This window comes from Lutra lutra, chromosome 11 (genome assembly GCF_902655055.1).
Source record: "Lutra lutra chromosome 11, mLutLut1.2, whole genome shotgun sequence".
Taxonomy (NCBI): Eukaryota; Metazoa; Chordata; class Mammalia; order Carnivora; family Mustelidae; genus Lutra; species Lutra lutra.
In genome coordinates, this window is record NC_062288.1 from 81,061,365 (window position 1) to 81,085,140 (window position 23,776).

Sequence of the window (23,776 nt, forward strand, 5' to 3'; positions counted from 1 at the left end):
GGAAATCAAAATGAAAAACGGTAGCACCTTAAACCTCACTACAAAAGAAAACAATACCCATATGCTGAAGGAGAATGAAGCTCAGAATTCAAAAAGAGCTATAGCGCACAAGGGCTGACCACCCAACCAGAGATATGGTCTTAGGCACATAAATGCAGTCACTGACAACAACAGATCAAAAAGATAGGAGAAGCCAGGGGAATAAACACCCAACCTCTGCCTGTCTTTCAGACCTCAAATGTCCTGCTGATGCTTCCCATTGTCCAAAAGCAACTGGAAGACATCACATACTTACTGACACAATGCACAAAGAGCGGCTTGCTCTCTGGGCACAGAGCAGAAAGGGGAAGGGTAGAAGGTGGATCTGAAGAAGCAAATGAAGAATGTCCAGCAAAAGCCATGTTATTTCATCTTTTCATGTTTTTAAATTTGATTTGCTAATACTTTGTTTAGGATTTTTGCATCTATCTTCATCATGAAGTTGGCCTATCAATTTCTTTCTTGTGCTAGCCTTGTCAAAGTTTGATCAATGATGTACTGGTGGCGTGAGTTGGGGAGTACTCACTTTTTCTATTCCTTAGAAGAAGAGCATCTATAGAATTTGAATTTTTTGATCTTTCGATGCTCAATTGTGACACAGGACAATTTTACTCGCATTACACTTTGGGCAAAGCATATTATATAATCCTGCCTCATTTCGAGAGGGTGGAGAATTGCAGTCAGTCACCCAGTGCTCCCACATTTTCTACCTCTTGAGTCACTTCTCTTTTTTTCATTTTTAAGGTTATCTGGGTCAAGAACTGCTAAGGCTCTGAAAGGCTACCCAAACACAAGCTAACAAGTTTGGCTGCCAGAATGTCATAGATGACAGGGGACAACACGAGACTCCTGGGTCAGAGATGAAGCACACTTTATTGTTCACAGAAATAGAGCAGCCAGAATATCAGCATTTTGCCCTAATTCCCCCAGGGTGATACAAAGTCTGGATGACACATGCACACACATTAGAGGGTAGAAATCCTGGGCTTAGAAACTCTGACTCTTCTAGAGTGAACAGTAAATACTATCCCTATCTTCCAAGATTGATTACTATACAAACCACCTTCAAAATAAACCAGAAAAGAAGAACTACTATCTCTGCTCCAAAGATATGCATAAGTGCAAGAAGCCTATGGAGAATGGTTTTTTCAAGTGACTTTTTAAAAACTTATTTTTGTATTTAACAGAGATTAATCATTTATATTGTGAATAATAATTTATCAATATAAAGTAACTCCCATTTCTCTCTTTTTCTTCTCAGTTTCATCCTTGAAATTACCATTACCAAAATTTTGGTATCTGCTTGCATGTGACTATCACAATTTTACTAAATATCATACTTTTAACCTTTATATGTCATTTCATTCAGGGTATATATCTGGTACACAGCATTTAGTTCACACTTTTGATATAACTATCCTTTACTGGAGAACTTTAACCTATCTGAATTTATGCACTGTGATATTTCTAACCCAGTTTTCTCTAATATGTACTTCCTGCTAACTTTAGAAAGCAAAAACCAAAACCCTTTATTTCACAATAGTTCTCAAATTTGTTGTTTCCTTTTTCTCTCTAGAAATGTGTTTATAATTCCATCCTCATTCTGCTACCAGTTGCTTTTAAATTTTTAAACTAAATATTTGAATATCTACTTTCTTACCTATCTGTTGACACTTCTCCAACTAAAAAGACTTGGAAAAATTTCATCTCTCTGAACTCTCCAGTAGTAGATACTTTATTGGAATAGGGTATTATTTTTACAGATTGATTTTTTTTTGACAGTATAGATTTTTACTTGAGGAATTACTTTTGTTCATCACATTGTTTCATAATCACACAAATGATCATTTAGAAAGGATCTTGAGGTTATAGGACTCACTATCATTTCTCATTTACGATATCATGCCCATACCCTTCTGCCACAGTTTTAAGGTGGGCTGGAATACAGAATGGGAAGGCAGAGATTCATGATATGCTTCCTGATTAACAATGTCTTTCTTCTGCCTTCATAAACATGAAGTAAAATTCTTGGGTCATTTTTTTTTAACCCTCAAAATTCAAAATCCTTCAGTAGAAATGTTCCTCCCTTCTGGCATTTAGTGTTGGAAAAGAAAAATCTATGAAGCTATTGATTTTATTTTCTTGTGGCTAACTTTTCCCCTCTTACTTGAATGCTTATAGAATTTGTCCAATATTCTTGAAATTCAGAAATACCATGAGATTGTGCTTTTATATGTGTCTCTATATTAATTTTCCCAGTACTTGGTAGATTCTTTACACAGCTAAGTTATATGTCTTTTTAGCTTAAGAAATTGGCTTTAAATCTCAATTTCCTAATTGTTCCTCCTTTTTTATTCCATTCTAGGCTCATGTTATCTTTAGTGTAGATACAGCAAGACTATTAAACTTACTATTTTTGCTCATCTACTTCATTACTTTGTCCTTTTCCTCTAAATTCTAGGGAAGTATCTTGAGCTAATCCATCAAATCTCTATTTTAGATTCATCTTTAAAGTACCAAATGTGCTGTTCATTGCCATCTATGTGTTGTTTTTGGTAATTAAGCAATTGTTTATCCTGTGTAATAGCTATTTTTTCCCAGTACCATTTTTTGCCCAAAGGACAAAAAGTGCTATCAAATATCATTAACATGAATCAAGAGATTTGATAAACGAATATTTGTTCTCATTCCTCAGAGGGTCCCTATTTGATTTTTGCTATCTAGTGACTATTCTTCATCAGCTTGTTTTTAAAATTTGCAGATATAAAATTCTGTCCTATTATATTATTTAGGCATCTATCTATATAATACAGTCCTCATGAAGGAGAAAGACGGAAACACCTGCTATAGTTTCCACTTGTTAGTGGGCCAAGGGAAGTATCATCATCAGGTCATAAACTAGAGGAATGCAGATACTATGAAGGCAGGAGAACCAACTGCTAAATGAGCTGTTGCTTTCCAGTATGCTAGCGTTAGGATTTTAGTGGATAGCAACCTGACTTCCCCCCCCCCCCCCCCCCCCCCCCCCCCCGCCCACTGACAGCTCTCTAACCAGATACGCTCTCTAACCGGATACGTCTTCTAGCCCCTTCTGCTTTGGATTTTCAGATAGCTGTCTAAATTGAGAACTGTAGTTCCAGAAGGACTGAAAAGTGCTTACCAGAATGTTCAGGAAAGCCTGTCTGTTCTTAGCTGTTTTCCCCCTTAGTGGTTATTCTCCCAGTTCTATAGGTACTGCCCCTTTCCTATATTCAATTGCTCTAGCTGGTCTACCACTCTCAGTTGCATTCCACAAATCTTCCATACTAACAGCAAATGCTATCTGGTCAGTTGCTTCATCCCTAGGGTGAACAGTGGAATTCCCAAAGATGCTTATTTGCCCCTATCTGAATATTTCTCCCCTGATGCTTGCCTCCCCAGCCTTTTTTTCTAAGATAGCATGTTCTTGTACACTGTCTAATGAAAATCTGGTCATTTACATTCCTGTGTAAACCCACTGTTCTCTGTGTTAAATTGTTACCTATTTATTAGTGATCAGAATGGTCTCCAGTCTAACCCTATCTGTAATTTACCACTGAGAAAGTTCCAGAATGTCTGAATTGTCCATGGAAACCTGAAAATAACTCATTATAACGCTTCTCTCTTTGATGTTTATTTCCTTAAGAACAATCACCATGTGCCATGCTTTTGCCACAAAAAGAAATAATTGTAGATGTCCTAGAAAATATATTGCTGAAATATTGGCAAATATTTATGTAGAACAGATATTAATATTTAGATTGAATTCCTTGAGCACTAAACTGAAGAGAACAGCTCATTAACTACTGATGGGAATCAGGAGAAAAATTCTCCCCTCACCCCTCACTCTCAAATTATGCCATGTGTGCATGCACAGGCACACACATGCACGCACACATGTGTGTGTGTGTGTGTTGTGTGTGAAATACTGCTACCTGAGTTATAGAGCTTCACTCTAAATTCATACTAAGATGGTATCTTCTATTTAGCCATCTAGATCCACCATCCCCATTATCTACTCCACTCTTTTCCCTGAAACTGCATGAATTATGCCAACAGACATCTATTTCTCCTGCTTTCCTTCTGGGATCTACTAATGGGGAAAGCAAGCAGGAGACTAGAGAAAGGGAGAAGTATGAAATCGGAGTATTTATTTCTCCAGTTCATGAGACCACCTAGGGCTGACTATCCCATGACAGTTGGCTTCTGATCCTCTCAACTACCTTCTTTACACTGAGCATTCTCAGACCTCTTCCTCTGCATGTTCATTTAAGACAAGGGGTCGAGATAGCCTGTATCTCATACTGGCCCTGAGTTCCTGCACTGTTCCTTTAGTTTCCCTAAATACTGCCCACACTTTATAATAACTCCCTCTGTAAATACAACCTCCTTGAATTTTCCTATTTTGAGTGTCAATTTCTTACTAAGACACACACACACACACACACACACACACACACACACACACACACTGTTCATCACTGTAGGTCTCTGACATGCATGTAGTCAAGGTTATTTCTTTGTCTTACTGAGGAATAAGGCTGTTAGAGTTAACTTAACCAAGTTTATCCTTCCTCCAGAATGTCGTCATTGCCCCATTGGGAGTTTTCCCCCAATAGAGTAAAAGATGGTTCTACTGTTTACCCTGCTTTCCAGCATGGAATGCATTTGTTTGTTTATTTAGAAATAATTCCAGTTGTTTTACTGGGATTTTAGGAAGCATGGAAGGTAAAAGTAGAAAATAAAAAGTGAAGATTAAAATCATTGTATTTAAATATAGCGTCTTTTATCCCACCTGCAAAGATTTTTAAGGAAGAGAATTTTATGTTTCCTCCCATCTATATACTGACTATTCCACAACTACATTTAACTTAAATTACTTGAGTCAAAAGTTAAACCTAGCTTTTGTTTGTTGGTTTTATAGTGCACTGAAATTTCTAAAAATTTTAATTGTGAAAATATGAAAAATAAAATGTTCTCTTTACCTTAAAATATTACTTTCAGGAACTAAACTGTATTTCAATTTTCACTAAACGTCTAATAATAAAACATTTATATGAGGATGTTTTGTCTTCATAAACTTATAACACTATGAGAAACAAAAAAACAACTAAAATCAATAAAAAGATAAAATTCTATTTCCATATTGTACAGCCTCTGTATTCCTCTATTAGCAGTGGACAAAAATGCTGATCATCAAATACTCCTGGATCTTCTAGGGACTAGGCCTCTGGGACACTATAATCTTAGGAGTTGTTTCTGAGTGATATTTCTTTCGGATCTCATCTATCTCACCATCACCAAGTAAATATGAAGCCAGCACTGGAATTTGAGAAAAATAGTTCTTAGCCAGGATATGTTTGTGTTTGATCTTGTGAATAAACAAGGGTTCATATCCCTGAAAAGAAAAGAAAATCAAATTCTATTAAATGTCACAGATATATTTTGCCAAACAAAAAAATAAAAACACTTTCATATCTTGGTGCCCTTGCTCATCTGTCCTCTCACCCCAGAGAACATTGCTTCCTACTTTGTCTACCACCTTTCAGGGCTCAGCTGCTATGCTGCTCTAACCCTGAAGCCTTTTCTGACTCTCCCTCTGACCTCTGAGTCCAAACTAATCCCTCCTTCTTCTTACTTGCAAGTACTTTTATGTATTTTAATTGTAATATTTAGTTCATTCTGCCTTCAATTTCACTATTTGCTTGAGAGTCCCTCCATTATAAGGAATACTCCTTGAAGGTTCAAACTGGGTCTTTTTTATATAAGTGTCTCTCAACACCATCCAAAATCAATATATTTGAATGAACGATTTTGTCACCTTGGTTCTCTCTTTAACTCTACTTCAACACTGGTTAAATTACCAACTTTTGCCCAAGTTATTTTTTCTAAAATTGGTACTTATCTCCCAATCTCCAGGGTCCAAAACAAAGATTATGATGGTATTCTGACAGTATAAACTTCTCTTTGTACCCCTTTTTACCACCTTGAATTCCTACTTCATGAGTCCATTTTCTGTCTTCTAAACAGAAAATAACCTTTCTGCCTTTATCAAGCCTCTGTACCTTGCCACTTTAATTCTTTATTAATGTTTATGCTTCTTGTCTCTCCACAGCTAGAACAGTACTTTGAACGTTTTTTGTTATGCAGCATTGCCACTGTATATGACCATCCGTTTTCTTTTTCTTTTTTTTTTTTTAAGATTTTTATTTATTTATTTGACAGACAGAGACCACAAGTAGGCAGAGAGGCAGGCAGAGAGAGAGGAGGAAGCAGGCTCCCCGTGGAGCAGAGAGCCCAATGCGGGGCTCGATCCCAGGACCCTGGGATCATGACCTGAGCTGAAGGCAGAGGCTTTAACCCACTGAGCCACCCAGGCGCCCGGACCATCCGTTTTCTAATGAGAGCCGCAGACTGCTTGCTGCCAGCTCCACATCCGCTCTCTCTTCCCCTGGTATTCGGAGGCCTGATCTTATACTGTGGGATGTGCTCAGCTTTCCCAGCCTTTATTCCAGCTAGGGGTGGGCATGTGACAAGTTTCCGGCCATTATACATACATGTATGTATATACATACATACATACATACATACATATAACAGAAGCCATTGGACAAAGCGTACAAGAAAGTTTTTTTAAGAGAATGCAGGAGATGATTTAACTATTTCATCCCTAAGAGTCCACAAGCATGAGAATGAAAGTCAAGTGTTAAACAGAGCTGAAGAAAAGGTCAGAGGGCCTGGGCTTCTGAGAGCACTGTGGAGCCACCATCTGGACCCCAGACTGTCAACCTCTGGACTTCTTGCTTGATGGAAACCAACTTCCCATTTGATTAAGTCATTATCAATTGCTTAGTCTGTTCTTTGCAACCAAACTTGGATACAGCCGAAACAATGAAGACTTGTATCCATACACGTCCTTGTTCTACTCCAAGCACCTAGCACAGTACGGGGCAGGCACATTCAAAAGAAAATTCTAATTGAATTAATAAATACCATCTATTTCCTTTATTAATCTTAATCGACACTTCTTTTCAATCAAATCACAAATACAAATTGTACCTCCTCCTAAAATTTGTTTTCTAATAGTAAGACATCCCTCACTAAAGATCCCTCTATCGTGTCAAAACAAAGGTAAAAAAAAGCCTGGAGAAAAGGAGCCAAAGCATACAATATTCTGGCAGAGATTATTATGTAGGAGTTCCCTGGGCCTATTTTTAACTTTCCTCTCTACCAGACACATATACCAGGGCAAAATACTCATCCCTTGCACTAATCTGTGTTCTACCACTTCTTAGTCCTTACTTCATTAAGAAAATTAACACATTTCTGATATGCAACACTAAATTACATGTGTACAGAACTTAAAAGGTTTTCAAAGCACCTTCACAGAACAAAAATGTAATCATTAAAGGTAAGATAAGCATATTATGGTACATACAAGCAAAGGAACAATAAGCAACTTTTAAAGAGTAATATAATATGGAAAGATATACAGTATATATTATCCCCTTTTCACATTATCCCCTTTTGACAGATGAGGGAACTAAGGCACCGAGACATGAACAAATTTGCTCGACTTCTTCCAGCTCCTAAGTGATAGAGCCAGAATTCAACCAGGGCTGCTCTGATCCTCTGTATTGATTGCATGCGTTTAGCTAATCTTCACAAAAATTTATGATGCAAAGAAGTAGGTCTTAATGTCCTATAGATTATGAGCGACAGAAATGGGGAAATTCTGGGTCAGATCTCCTGACTTTAAATTCACTATTGTTTCTACTTTGACCAATGTGCACACAAGAAACTGCTCTGCATCATTTACATTCAGAGAACAGAAGCCTTTTTCCAGGCTTTTCCCATAACTTGTGTCGTGATTTCAGGGAGCCAAGATTATTTTAAAGTTTGAGCATTTTTTTACTTACTGAGAAAGCAAATATCTCTGGGCATTAAGGAAATCCTAGAAATGCTTTAACTTGTGGCAAGACATAAACTATTCTTTAATGAGGCTGAATACTAATACTTAACCGATTACATTAGGCCGAAACCATAAAAAGATGTTGTTACTGGTTTTTTTTTTTTTTTTTTTAGTTTGTTTGGTTGAGAACCTTAGCTCTATTTATAGAAATTCAGTAAGATCGTCACCCTGAAATCAGAAATGCATGTGAATAGAACATTTAATTTGGTACTGCAGTAATTTGATTAAATACACAAAAGGAGTGTGTGGATTAATTGAAGCAGTAATATCAGCTTTGGGAATGAACTTCAATCCCACTACGGGTCCTAGATGAAATAATATTGTAGTGTTGGCTATGCTTTCTGTGATTAAATATTGATGAAGCAGTTTAGTTTACTAAATATAATATTTAACACAGTTTCAGTTTCATGCTGTTTTTTCTTTCAATCCCTTTTTCTGAGCCTGGCTTCTCCTAGAAAATTATTCAAAAAAGCTAAAAATTTAACTAGTTTCTCCTCTTTATACCTTCTGCCCACCCAGTAAAAACAGAAGCAGGGAATAGCACCATTCAAAATGACTATTAAATTTGAAGTCATTTCTTTATTTTTTCTTAACTGATATTTTGCATGAAATTAATAGTATAGAAATTTAATCAATAGAAGGTAGAGAATCAGTATCAGGTGTTGGGATCCTATGTTTGCTCGGTGTAAGAGAATCTCTGATGAACTCAATTCTGCTCATCAAAAGGTTTTATGGATTGCATCTTGTAAGTAACTAAAATTAAATGGTATTGAATTTTTACAGTGCTTTCCTCACTCCAAGTTAGTTGGGAGAAAATAAAAAATGGAGTCTCAGAACCATACCCCTCACTATGATTCCCATTTAGAGCACAAGATTATGAGCAAAATTTGAGAATTTAGTGTGCTTTTTAGACAGACTTATGATGGTTAATCAAAGAAGGGCAGATTCTAGGTTATATAATATCTATCTGGTATTTCATTTATTCATTCAGCAAATACTTACTAAAACTCCTAATGTGTGACAGGCACTGGTGTAGTTTATTAGAGAGACAGACATGAATAAGCTAAATAAAATTCCCTATACTCATGGAATTTACCATGGAATGACATGCTTGAACTTGTTATTATTAGCAGAGAGGGGAACCAAGTTTAGATACTTGCAAGATGTTCAGATCTCTTATCTTGTCCTTTTCTATGCCCTAGCATCCTTTTAATTTTAATCGCAGCCATAAATACCATCCACACATTTTGTTACTGTTATTCGTTCTCTGTTTCTTCATCCAATGGAAGCATGAAAACCATGCATGGAATGAAGTAAAAGATTACACTCTAATATTTTCACTGATCAAATTAATTCCTCAAATAAATTTCCACTTTCTTACCTCTTCGATACTTGTTAGCTTGAGATGAGCAACACCTTCATCTTTGGTAAGAAGAATGCAGTTCCAGGGGGACCATTCCAAGGACTTATCCCACCTGACCATGACCAGATCATTGAGATCCTTCCAGGCACTGAGCACTGACTGCGATGCCCAGATGTTCTCTACCAGGTACTGAATATCTTGTAGCTGCATGTCAACACAAGTTTGAAAAATAATGTTTTCTTCTAAACATAACAGTTCTTTAAGATTATTCTATTACTTGAGGAAATAATCATATTGAGCACATTTTTAAAAGAGAAACTTTATTCATGAAATTTTTAGTGCTTCTTATATCTTCTAATTTTTTTTAAAGAGTTTATTTATTTATTTGACAGACAGAGATCATAAGTAGGCAGAGAGGCAGACTGGGGGGGGGGGGCAGGCTCCCTGCTGAGCAGAGAGCCTGATGCGGGGCTCGATTCCAGGACCCCGAGATCATGACCTGAGCCGAAGACAGAGGCTTTAACCCACTGAGCCACCCAGGTGCCCCATATCTTCTAATTTTTCACCAAATCTCTGCTCACTCTGCCCAAGCTACATTATTAGTTTCACAGTCAGAGAGACTGCATCTTTAACCCAGAGAAAGATACATATATTTCCTCCAGTATGCTAATTTTACCTTATGTGTATATGATATTCAGGGCTTCTCAAAATGTATTATTCACCAATATCCTTATCCTAACCCTTATCCTCAGGGTTATTGTAAGCCATTTTTTTTTTCCACTTTACAAATGAAAAAATTGAGATTTGATAAGGATTAAGCAATTTCCTTAGTGTTATTAAAAGACTTTGTTGTCTTAATGAAAAAAGAAGGAAAACGGGGGGAAATGAAGTAACTGTTTAAAAACCTTTTTTTTGTTTTTTAATCTAAACCATAGTAGCTAAAATTCTTGAAATGGTTTTTTATCCCGAGGTCTTCAGACTTAGAATTGCCAGAGGGGCAAGCTTCGCAAAGTATAAGCATAAAGAAAAGAACCATTATTTTAAAGATTTTCATTTATTTATTTGACAGAGATCACAAGTAGGCAGAGAGGCAGGCAGAGAGAGAAGCAGGCTCCCCGCTGAGCAGAGAGCCAGATGCAGGGCTTGATCCCAGGACCCTGAGACCATGACCCGAGCCGAAGGCAGAGGCTTAACCCACTGAGCCACCCTGGCACCCCAAACCATTATTTTAAAAGGTTTCTGTGGGAAAGCAGGAATCTTTTCTGTAAAATCAGTGAACAAATTTCATCCATGACTGGAAACCCGCACTGATCATACCTGGATCAGGAAAGCAATTTTGGAATCATCTTCATAATCAGCTTCTGAATAGTAGAGCCGCTGAAGTAAACATTTGTACTTCAAAAATGATTCTCGTTGTCGAGTCTCATTGTCAAGATTAATACAGTGACGACACCGGTATATGCGGCGTAAGGTGGATGAGACGGCAAACTCTGTGGAAGGCAAATAGAGCTGGCAACCGTGGCAAAAATAAATCTTCTTATAAAACTTCAATGGGTCTGGAGGGACCTAAGTAGTAAAAAAAAAAATAAAGAAAGAAAAAGAAAAAGAAAGAAAAAAAGAGAAAAAGAAAAAGAAAAAAAAAAGAAAGAAAGAAAGTTACAAAAGTCAGGCCAAACATTATTCAACAGAAGCATTGAGGGCTAACTTATCTTAGAATGAGATTAAAAAGTTGGTTAATTCTTAGTCTTATTTCCTTTAACTTCCCATTCTACACAAAATTTAAATTTCAAGCAGTATTCATTTATCCTGCCAAAATATTAAGAAATCTGTATTATTTTTTAAAAGAATTTAGATTTTTGGTGTCCTGCTACATTAATCTTACAGGCTAGATTCACATATAAATAAAAGCCTGCTAAACTAAGTGTTTTTCTCTTTTCATTTATCTTAACACTAAATTTGGATTGGTTTAATGATCCATATTCAAAACTTGAAACTCTATATCATATAGTGGTTCTATTTTTTTTTTTTTTGAGGAACTTCCGTACTGTTTTCTGTAATGGCTGTACCAATTTAAATTTCAGAGAACAGAATAATACAAGTGTTCCCTTTTCTCCCTATCTTTGCCAACAGTTGTTATTTCTTGTCTTTTTGATACTAGCCATTCTTATAGGTATAAGAGGATATCTCATTGTGGTTTGGATATGCATTTCCCAAACATTAGTGGTGTGAAGCACTTTTTCATGTTCATGTTGGCCATTATATCTTCTTTGAGAAAATGTCTATTGAGGTCTTTTGCTCATTAAGATTTTTTTATTTATTTGACAGAGAGAGAGATCACAAGTAGGCAGAGCAGCGGGGGTTGGGGGGAAGGCTCCCCACCAAGCAGAGAGCCCGACATGGGGCTCGGTCCCAGGACTCTGAGATCATAACCTAAGCTGAAGGCAGAAGCATAACCCACTGAGCCACCCAAGTGCCCCTCTTTTGCCCATTTTTAAGTTGGGTTAAAATTATTTTGCTGTTGAGTTGTTATAAGTGACTTTTTTTTGTATTAATTCATCAGATACATGGTTTGCAAATATTTTTTCCCATCCTGTAGGTCACCTTTCATTTTGTTGACTGTTTACTCTCTGTGTAAAAGGTTTTCAATTTGATAAATCACATCTATTTTTGCTTCTGTCACCTTTGCTTTTATTATCATGACCAAAAAATCACTGCTAAGGTCAAGGTCAACAAGATTTTCCCTGTATTTCCTTTTAATAGTATTATAGTTTCAGGCCTTATATTTAAATCTTTAACCTATTTTGAGTTGATTTTTGTATGTGGTGTGAGATAAAGGTTGATTTTTTTTTTGCATGTGGCTATTCAGTTTTTTCAACATCATTTAGTAAGGAAACTATCCTTTCTCAATGGTATGTTCTTAACTCCATTGTGGGTTTGTTTTTGGGCTTTCTATTTTGTGGCATTGATCTATGTATCTGTTTTTGTGCCAGTATCATACTGTTTGAACTATATAGCTTTGGAATATACTTTGAAATCAGGAAGCATGATGCCTCCAGCTTTGTTCTTCTTTCTATACGGGCTATACGGGCTCTTTTGTGGTTCCATACAAATTTTAGGGTTCTTTTTTTTTTTCATTTCTGTGGGAAATACCATTGGAATTTTGATAGGGATTGGGTGGAATGTACAGATCACTTTGGGTAGTATGAACATTTTAACAATATTAATTCTTTGAAAAATATTTCTTTAGTACAAAATAAATGCCAACAGCATGATCCATTTTAAAAAGGAGTAAATTCAGGGGTGCCTGGGTGGCTCAGTGGGTTAAAGCTTCTGCCTTCAGCTCAGGTCATGATCTCAGGATCCTGGGATGGAGCCCCGCATCGCATCGGGCTCTCTGCTCAGCAGGGAGCCTGCTTCCCTTCCTCTCTCTCTGCTTGCCTCTCTGCCTACTTGTGATCTCTGTCTGTCAAATGAATAAATAAAATCTTTTAAAAAGGGGGGGGGGCAAATTCAACTTCACTGAAATAATAAAAATCTGCTCTGTTAAAGATACTATTAAGAGAATGTGAAGACAAGCTACAGACTGAGGAAAAATATTTACGAATCATCTATCTTACAAAGGACTTACATATAAAATATATAAGGAATTCTCAAAACTCAGTAATGAGAAAACAAACAACTCAATTTTAAAAAGAGGGGTAGTGGGAAAAGGTATGTGCAGATACTTCACCAAAAAGTTACATGGATGGTAAAAAAAGATGCACAGAAAGATGCTTAATATTATATGCATCAGGAAATCACAGATTAAAATATAATGGGATACTACTATACATTTAGTAGAATTCCAAAATTAAAAGAGACTGGCAATCCCAGCTTCTGACAAGGATGCAGAACTATTGGAACTCTCACATTAGAGATAGGGATGAAACATGGTTCAGCCAGTGTGGAAAGAAAGTTTGGCCATCTCTTATAAAGGTAAATATGCATTTACCAGATGACTCAAAATTCCCACTTCCTACGTATTTAATCCAAAACAATCAATTTACACAAAAACTCACAATCAAGTGTTTGTAGTGATTTTACTCACAAAAGCCCAACACTAAAAAACAGTCTAATGTTCTATAACTGTGAATGGCTAAAAAAGCTCTAGTATACCCAGACAACAAAAATATTACTCAACTCTAACAAAAATTAATGATACACTCAAAAACATGGGTGAGTATCAAATGTAATATGCTAAAGGAAGGAAGCCTGTTCTCAAAAAGTTACATATAGTGGGATTCCATTTATATGACATACTGGCTTGGGTATAACCATAGATATACAATGCACACCCGTGTCCGTCAAGGGTCAGGTTGCTGGGGGAAGGGCTGACTACAAAGTGGCAGCATCAGGGAACTCGGGGGGAGGAGGCAAGACTATTTCTTATCTTGATTGTGCTATTGATTACATGACTGCATTTGTCAAAACTGACCCCGAATAGTCAAATTTGTTATGTGAATGTGTAGAATATTAAAATCTATTACTGCAAATATGTGAAAACTGAGTTAAGTATATAGAGGACCAGAAGGTAGCTTGGGCTAATAGAACATTAATTTGAATAAGAAATAATATAATGGGTAATTTTTCTCTTGGAGTTTTGTTATATTTATATAAATATTTTTTTAAGATTTTATTTTTAACTAATCTTTCCACCCAATGTGGAGTTCAAACTTATAACCCTGAGATCAAGAGTTGCATGTTCTACAGACTGAGGCAGCCAGGGACAATGACTTTTTGTTATATTCTCTTGCAATACAATTAAGTTTTAAAAATCCATTAAAGGGGGGCACCTGGGTGGCTCAGTGGGTTGAAGCCTCTGCCTTCAGCTCAGGTCATGATCTCAAGGTCCTGGGATCGAGCCCCGCATCGGGCTCTCTGCTCAGCAAGGAGCCTGCTTCCTCCTCTCTCCCTCTCTGCCTGCCTCTCTGCCTACTTGTGATCTCTGTCTGTCAAATAAATAAATAAAATCTTTAAAAAAAAATCCATTAAAGGGGTAGCTGGGTGGCTCCATCAGTAGAGCATCCAATTCTTGGTTTCTGCTCAGGTCTGATCTCAGGGTTGTAAGATCGAGCCCCACATCAAGTTCTGGGCTCAGTGGGGAGTGTGCTTAGGATTCTCTTTCTCCCTCTCCCTCTACTTCTCCCCATTTGCATGTGTTCTCTCTTTCTTTTGCTCTCTCTAAAAATAAATAAATCCTAAGAAAAAATAACAAAAAAATAAAAATCCATTTAAAATAAAATATGAAATTAATTTTATTTTTCTAAAAGTTTTAACTAGGGTGCCTGGGTGTCTCAGTTGGTTAAGCAACTGCCTTCGGCTCAGGTCATGATCCTGGCGTCCCATGATCGAGTCCAGCAGGGAGTCTGCTTCTCCCTCTGACCCTCCCCCTTCTCATGTTCTCTTTCTCTCTCTCTCTCATTCTCTCTCTCTGTCTCTCAAATAAATGAATAAAATCTTTTTAAAAATAAAAAATAAAAGTTTTACCTAAATATTAAGATTTTACATCAAAAAAAGAGCAAAATACATGTTTAGCCGGCTTCTTAATAAATTATAACTCTAAATATAATAATTAGAATATAACACTATTTAGAATTCTTTAGTAAGCCACTCCCTTCCAAACTTAAAAGTGTTTTTAAATAGTTTTGGACAGTAAGAAGGCAGTAAGATTGACTCTAGACAGCAAAATCCTCATAGAGACCTAAGCATGTTGGAGCTGGAAATGGTAGTTTAATTCAAATACATGTTACACTTGGAAGCTCTCTCAGGATATCTGTTCAGTCATAACTATGACTAAGCAATAAGTCTTTTTTTTTTAAGATTTTATTTATTTGTCAGAGAGAGAGAGAAAGTGAGCACAGGCAGACAGAATGGCAGGCAGAGGCAGAGGGAGAAGCAGGCTCCCCCCTGAGCAAGGAGCCCAATGTGGGACTCAATCCCAGGATGCTGGGATCATGACCTGAGCCAAAGGCAGCCACTTAACCAACTGAGCCACCCAGGCGTCCCTAAGCAATAAGTCTTATAAGGAAACACAAACAAGGCACGTGTAGAATCCCAGAAATGAAGAGTTTAACTCTCTCTGAGGCCTCATGAAGGAAGGGACCCATGAATTAAATGTCAGAAAATGAACAAGAGTTAGCTGAGTGAAGTAGAGGACAGCATTCCAGGTGGAAATAGCAGTATGTTCAAAAGCATGATAGTGTGAGAGAATAGGATTGCTCAGTGTAATATTCAGTTTGGTTCAGAGAGTGGGGAAGAAATTCGAACTTAAAAATACAGACACAGAAGAAATTAAATGACTACATTTAATTTATTGACATAAAAAACAATCATTCTAAAGAGATTTCACTAACAAGATGGTCTTCCACATGGACCCCAAGTTAAAGCATTAAAACAAAATTTAAATGTAGTTCAATTTACTATGGCATATCTCAGAATTCTGAGAAAGGAATAAAGGAAAAAAAGTAGAGTACCTTAAGATGTCTTGCAACTTCTGGATTAAATAGAGGTGTTTTGATGTAATGAAAAAAGAGTGTTGCAATTCTTTTTCTGAGTCCTTCAAGATTACGATGTTTGACTCCTCTCATTATAAGGTCCACCTCTCTGTCAATCAATTCTAGAATTTCCTGAGTCAGTTTACATTCATGTTCCTATATAAAACACAAACATATTCAGTACAGAATTTTTAAAGTCACTAAGTTCGTTTTCGAAATTACCACCAAAATGAAAACTATATTCTAAAATGAAGAAATCCCAAAAGAAACTGGTAAGAGTATAAATTGGTTCAACTAACTTGGAAAAAAACTTGACATTATCTAGTAGAGCTTCAGATATGTGTAATCCGCAATCTAGCAATCCCACTCTTTAGGTGCTTTAGAGAAATGTGCATATAGGATCATTGCTCGTAATAATCCAAAATTAGAAACAACCAAATATTCACAAATAAATTGATGACATAAATAAGTGATGGCTTATTCATAGAATACATATAGTGACAGAATATCACATGTATGGAAATGAGTAAGCTATATACAATACCAAACCAATCTTACAAATTAATGTTGTTGAGCAAAAGCAGCAAGGCACAGTATCATTCCATTTAAATAAAATCAAAAAGTAAGCAACACTAAACTATATTATTTAAAGATATATGTAGATATATATATATACACACACACACACACACACACACACATACATACATACATCATACATAGGTGGTAAAAATATGAAGAGAATCAAGGAAATGACTGCTGTGAAAGTCAACATTCTAGGGAATGAGAAGGTGAACTGGGATTTCAAAGAGAAAGAGGGATACTCACAATGTTGGCAATGTCCTGTTCTAGGGTTTGAGACAGGTTACATGGTTGATGACTTCATATTTGTTAAATTGTATATATATGTATATTTTACATATTTTTTCTGAAAATTTGTATAATTTACAATAATTTTTTGATAAAGTCACAGAAATGAGTATGGTTGAAAATGAAAGCCCCAAGTAGGAGTCAGGTGATTAGGGTAGGATCTATGAATAGTAAAACAGAAGTATGTTGCTCCAACTGCTCAAGAGAGGATTAAAAGAAACACAGTTTGAATGAGGAGTCAGAACGTGAAGTCAGTGCAACTGTAAAATAATGTTCTTCTGCACCTTTTAATACATTCTTGGTAAAGCTAACTCAAGAGTCTGTATCAGGGGTCCTTGACCATAAAGGCGTATTACAGTGACCTGGGGGAGATTTTTAAAGGTTTTAACATTGCCCTCCCACTTGAGGATCCAATTTAACTTCAAATGGGGCCTAGATATTATCCCTTATTCATTGATTCTCATATTCTCTCTCTTTCAATCTCTCTCCTGTCTCTGCGAATCTTGCTCTCTCTTTCAAGCTCTCCAGGTGATTCTAATGTGTACTCAGGTTTAAGATTCCCTGGTGTCTCTTAGTAATTGTCATCAAAGTAATACCTATAATTCATTGAGGGCTCCCTATTTGTAAGCACTGAGAAATACAGATTATAGTTATTTATATTTTATAAATATATATGTACATATATATACACACATATATTTATATCCTCTAAGAAACTAATTCTATAAATGATGAAACAGATTTTCAGAAATATTAAATAACTTATCTAATATAATATAGCCATAATGAATAGATCCAGAATTTGAGTCATGCTTAAAGGCCTTAATCCTCTATCAAAATATTGTTAAATAAATATACATGTAGATATACTAGGTTAAACATATTATTTAAAATATGCACAACTTATTTTTATAAGCCTACCCTTTGTTTTTGTTATCTTTTTATTATTATTGTCATCAACCAGTTTATGTTCCTAAGTATGTCAATTAGGAGGATTTCTAACTGTATTCTTCCCTACCTGCACTCTTTTTTCCAATCTGGCTCTTTTACTGCCCACCATGGATATCATACTCATTTCCAACCTCTGGACCTACTGCTTCTCACTTTCTTCCCAACTATTTCTATCTTCCAATGTTAGTCACTAAACAAACATCTTTAAAAAGGTAATCCAGGACAAAGGCAGTCAATGCCTAATTGAGTCAATGCCTTTGTTCTCAAGATGAGAAGAAATGCGGGCACCTGGGTGGCTCATCTGGTTAAGTGTGGCTCAGGTCATGACCTCAGAGTCCTGGGATAGAGCCCAGTGTTGGGAAGTCTGCTTCTCCCTCTCCTTCTGCTGCTTCCCTCCACTCCTGCTCTCTCTCTAAAATAAATAAATAAATAAATAAAATGGGGAGAAATACAAGAGATCTATGGAGACTTACTTTCCAACAAGAACCATCTACTAAACCACTTAAAGTGTCTTAAATCAATAAAGAGAAAAAAATTAAAATATTCTAATGCCACTTTAAAACTGCTAAAAATAAAATTTTCATTGAAAAGTGTCAAAATATATAGACAATTGCTGTTTTATTGAACTGAGTTGAGTATTACCCCCATGAAATATTTGCATCCATCCACTGCATAGATATGGGTATATTTATGTTTAGAATATTCATTTTGCTACATTTATATTTATTACATATCATAATATATAGTTTGAGAACTTTTAGATAAATATTAATGCATAAACCACATCCTCCCCGAAGTACACCAAAACAATACAGCTGTTGACAAAATAAATTCATGTATATAAACATTGATTAATCATCTTTACAATTGATACAAAACAGTTTATTGTAGTATTCATTTTTTAAAAATTGATAGTAATACCTCAAAACTAAGAGAAAGTTAATGTACCTTCACAGTATGTTTAAGCGTTAGGAGTACATCCAGCCTTTCATCTTGAGAGATATTTTTCAGCAGAATGCACTTATAGATGTTTTGCAGCTCTCTGGCTCTGATGGTAAACTGTGTATCCATCTCAATTATTTTGCCACTCAATGTTCTCCATACCTTTGGAGCTGAACACTTAAAAATAATATTATGTTTATAATTATCAGTTAATGAAAGGTTAAAAAATAATTTTGTTACTTCTGTTAAAAGCTAACTTAGTATCATACGCTTTATGAAAAAAGTATCATTAAAACTTGAGGAAATTAATTGAGGAATTTGTAGACCATGGGAAAGTAAAACATTTTAGGGAAAAAAATATATATATAAAAGAGCTATTCAGTCTGCCGAAGTGCAAACATTTCTACAGGGTTCAGAATTTGCTATTAGTTTGTACTAATCAGTATGTCGAATGGCTTAATGGGTATACGGAATAACTCATTACCCTTTGGGAAAAGGCATGCTATTTGGAATGTGTAAAAATATAATCTGCTTGGTTACATTGATTTATAGAAATGTGTCTTGATCATGCTTTGCCAATTGAAAACAACTTTTGAGGAGCAACGGTTATAATCCTCAAGGCATTAGACCTACAGATACTACAAAACGGGACTCTGTGAGTTAAGGTTTTGTTTTCCATAACACAAATCTACAACAAGTTCACAGTTCCTTACAAAGCAGATGTCCTGGTCAAACAGCTATATTTAGCTATCTTAGCAGTGCTATGGTCCCAGCTGATGGGACTCCCTATTTCCCTATTCTCACTCCCTATTTCCAAATCTGGATTGGTGCCTCCCAACCTAGCCTACCCCAGGAACCGAGGGTTAAAAATGGCTTTCCCTTGCCCTGAAACTCATCTGCAGACTCTTGGGCTAAGAATTCAGGAGATAGAGTGTGGAGTAGGACACCAGAGACACCCTCTAATGAAGATTAAGTCTGTGTTTGACACTGCTCCTGTTCCTTATTACTGAGACTTTAAGAAAAAATGCATTCACCTAGAAATTTCACAGTAAAAACTCACTATTTTCTCCTCTCCTTTGTGGTAATAAAGCTGCTCAATTTCTTTCCCTGATGTTAATCTGTCAGAAACAAGGCTATTTTGATGATGACTATTAATTGTCCAAAGGCTGGATTTTTTATATGCTTAATGGTAACTGCTTTGGAGACCTGCAGTCCAATTTATGCTATACTTGAAGCCATTTAAATCTTAGATTTGATACAATTTAAAGTTTAAACAGAAGCCCACGTATAGGAACAAATCATCAGGAATGCAGACTAGCCAAATAGAGAAATAATATAAGGTTGCATTTAGAATGAGGAATTTTTAGTTGCAGACTTAAATTATTTTTAAATTTTTTTTTGCATTTCATATTAGCTAAATTGCATTGAAAACTGAAAAGAACCATCTAAAAACAACTTTATTTGATATGTTTTCAAAGGAATGGCAGCATTTTCTGAACAAAGCCAAAATAAGTGCTGTTCAGAGCTAGGAATTTTCATCAGAAACTTTAGATTCCAGTTCTAGTTTTAATTCAGCAAATGAGAGGCTGTAAGCCTATAATAAATCTATATTCTTAGGGCATAAACCTAATATTAAATAATGTACTACAATTTAGCAGACTGATAGAATTAACTCAAATTTATAAAGGATTATAAAAGGGAAATAGCTCAGTAAGAAAATATCTTATAGGGGCGCCTGGGTGGCTGAGTCGGTTGAGTCTGCCTTCAGCTTAGCTTGTGATCCTGGGGTTCTTGGATCAAGCTCCTTTGAGACCCTCGTCAGCAAGGAGTCTGCTTCTACCTTTCCCTCTGCCCCTCCCCCTGCTCGTGTGCTCTCTCTCTCTCTCTCTGTCCTGCTCTCTCTAACTAAAAAAAAACAAAAAACAAACAAAAAAAAAACACTTTAAAAAAATAAAATATGTAGTCATTTAATTATTATTACTTAGAAACAAATAAATATATATATTGTTTAAAATAGATATAGCCTTGTTTGGAGTAGGCCTCAGAGTGTTACTAAAGTTTAATGTTTGTTTCAAGGCTCCTTTTTTAAAAGTTTTAAGGTATAAGCAATCTTAGGCTAAGTTTCATATTGTGAGATTTTAAAGTCTAATATCTTTATCTTTCCATGCAATTTTCTTCAGGGTGGTTCTATTAAATGCAATGTCCTTTCTTTCAGTAATGCGGACAAAACCTTTTGCTCTGCAGGCAGTAACTTACTTCATTTCTAATAATCCAAGCATAACTACTTTTTAATGAAATGCCTAGTTCATCTACTAAATTGTATTTTAGCTGGTAAGACTGATTTAACTCCATCTCCCCTCCAAGTTTTTAGCCCTATATAATATGGTATGATATGGTAATACCTTGGATTTTCTCCAAATACATTCAATGTCCAAATCCTTCCCACCCTCCAAGTTTTAATCCAAACCCTACCTTTTCCATAAAAATTCTTAACTACTATGTTTTGAACCAATGACATTGCTGGTATCTGAAGGGCTACTGTGAACACATTTGCTACTTGTGAACACACACATGCACACACACAAGTATGCAGTGTGTCTATTTCAATCACTCGGGCAATGAAATTTAAATCCAAATTGTTCTATAGTTATCTTGTTTGTTAATTTTATTTCTCCTGAAAGATTATAAGAAATAAATCTCTCACATAGTTCTGTATATCTGATAGGGCCTACCATACTCATTCATTCATTCATTCAACAAATATTTGTTGTGTTTACTATATATTAGTCAGTGAATTAGGCAGAGTAAATAAAATAATATACTGACTTCAAGAACTCTCAAATCTAATAACATGTAAAGATAAGAAAATAAGTAATTAAAATAAAGGGTGATTATGCTTGATGATTGCAGGTAAATAGGAAACTAACCACAGGTTGCTATGAAGCAATTAATGGGTGAAAAGAAAATCGTATCCAAGATGAAACCTGAAGAATAACCAGGAATTAGCCAGAGTAAAGGGAACTGAGCAATATAATCAAAGAATCCTGGATTTGAAGTTTGAATTTCTCTAGTTAGCAGTAAAAGATAGAAAAAAATTCTGTTTGACAAAGCTGTTTTTACACTTGGATATATTTCTGCCAACACTGATAACTTGGTCTTCATTCAAGTCTAAGCTTCTTTGATTTCAGGCCTTAAGGTATTTTTTTTTTACTCCGACACAGGAAAATGGGTCAACCTTGCTTGTTTCTCTTTCCTATTTTCTTTTTTCTTTGAAAGCTTTGGCTGTAATAAGAGATGTGCAACAATCATGTTCTTAAATTGCTTTGGAAAACAGGAGTGTAACAAATTCCATTAAGCTGCCAACAACTGAGACAGGGCAAACTCCGGGGGAGAGAAACAGAAGAACAGCAGGAAGACACATTTCAAGGAAGGGAAGGTGGGGAGATAACAAAAACCTTGAGAACAGCAGGCTTCCACAGAAGAGGAGAAATGACTGCACTGGGAGAGGAGGGCTTTCTTCCTCCTAAATTAATACTCAGGTCCACAAGGGCACAAATTAAGAATAACCCTAACCCCCCAAAAGCTACTGCGTAGTGATCAACTTTTCTTTTACAACAGCAAAGGGGTTTTGTTCGTACACAGAGGACACCCCTGTGAACTACGGTGCTCAGAGAGAAGCAGAAATCGGTTGCATTTTTCTATCCCATTAGCTGTTGGCCACCAGAGTATGGGAGAGAAAAAAAAAATTTAAATGACAGAGCTCACAAGGACTGCAGTTTTTTTAGCTAGTGACTGTGAGAAGTCGTATATGAATCAAAAAAATAAATGGCCTTGACTCTAGAGAAAATGTCCTGAAGAAATTCAAATTGTCTCTTTAACACAGTTTGGGTGAAGAGAACCCAAGATACTCTAGAAACTGGCTGATGCTTTCTTATTCGAATTTCTTGGCCTGCTTTTTTTCATCTCTATTGGCTGCCAAGGTCAATGTTTGATGTGTTAAAGGTGTTAAAATCACAGATTATTTAACTAATACTTCAAAAAAATCTTTAGATTAAGCCTTTTATGGAGAATGAAGACTTAGTATGAATCCATAATAGCTGATTAGTTTAATGCCTTGATTGGACTATTGGAAATAACAGCATTCATTACTCAGAAATTCAATGTGCAGGATAAGAGGATTAAAAATAAAATATTAGGGGGCGCCTGGGTGGCTCAGTGGGTTAAAGCCTCTGCCTTCGGCTCAGGTCATGATCCCAGGGTCCTGGGATCGAGCCCCCCATCGGGCTCTCTGCTCGGCGGGGAGCCTGCTTCCTCCTCTCTCTCTCTGCCTACTTGTGATTTCTGTCAAAGAGATAAATAAAAATCTTTTAAAATAAATAAATAAAATAAAATATTAGTTCAGTAAACCATATAATATTTAAATACAATGAAGTTAAACTAAAACCAAACATAAAATTTTATTCTCCAAAGTTATTTCCAAATTATAGGAAAATAAATATTTTCATTATATATCTATACATTACAGGGCTAAATGTGGATTTGAAAGTCTGCATTATAGCTCTGATCATTAGTTTTGACATTTGAAAAACTCTGACATTGATTAGTTTCAGGGATTAATTAATTATAAGCTACTTTTTCTTAGTAATAAAAAAAAACTGCTGGATAATAAGTTACTTCATGTTTTATGAAATTGGCACTGTCTCCACCTGAATCTTAGAGACAGTGCTAGGTGTGGGGGAGGGAAGAGGCAGACAGGCCTAAAGAGGAATAGATATTGTAGAAGTCTTTCCAAGGAAAGACTATAGAATCTATCTTTATTGGTCTTTTATTTTTTTATTTATTTATTTATTTGACACAGAGAGAGAGAGAGAGAGAGAGAGATACAGCGAGACAGGGAACACAAGCAGAGGCAGGGGGAATAGGAGAGGGAGAAGCCAACTCCCCACCCAGCAGGAAGCCCAGAACCCTGGGAATATGACCTGAGCTGAAGGCAGATACTTAACACACTTAAGACTGAGCCACCCAGGCACCCCTAACTCTATTGTTTTCTATAATGTTTAGTATGGCATCCTATACAAAAAAGTGATT

At 36.0% G+C, this 23,776-nt stretch overlaps 1 protein-coding gene across 1 annotated transcript in view; it reads right to left on the reverse strand.

The window, feature by feature from the left end:
* Positions 1–205: 205 nt before the first annotated feature.
* IQUB (IQ motif and ubiquitin domain containing) overlaps positions 206–23,776 on the reverse strand; it is a 51,535-nt gene continuing 27,964 nt past the window's right edge. The window contains exons 9-13 of the mRNA XM_047695148.1: positions 18,695–18,865; positions 15,905–16,081; positions 10,710–10,958; positions 9,411–9,596; positions 206–5,455 (exon numbers count right to left, since the gene is read on the reverse strand). Coding sequence (XP_047551104.1) covers positions 5,273–5,455; positions 9,411–9,596; positions 10,710–10,958; positions 15,905–16,081; positions 18,695–18,865 — 966 coding nt within the window. The 3' untranslated portion in view covers positions 206–5,272. The remainder of the gene's footprint in view (positions 5,456–9,410; positions 9,597–10,709; positions 10,959–15,904; positions 16,082–18,694; positions 18,866–23,776) is intronic.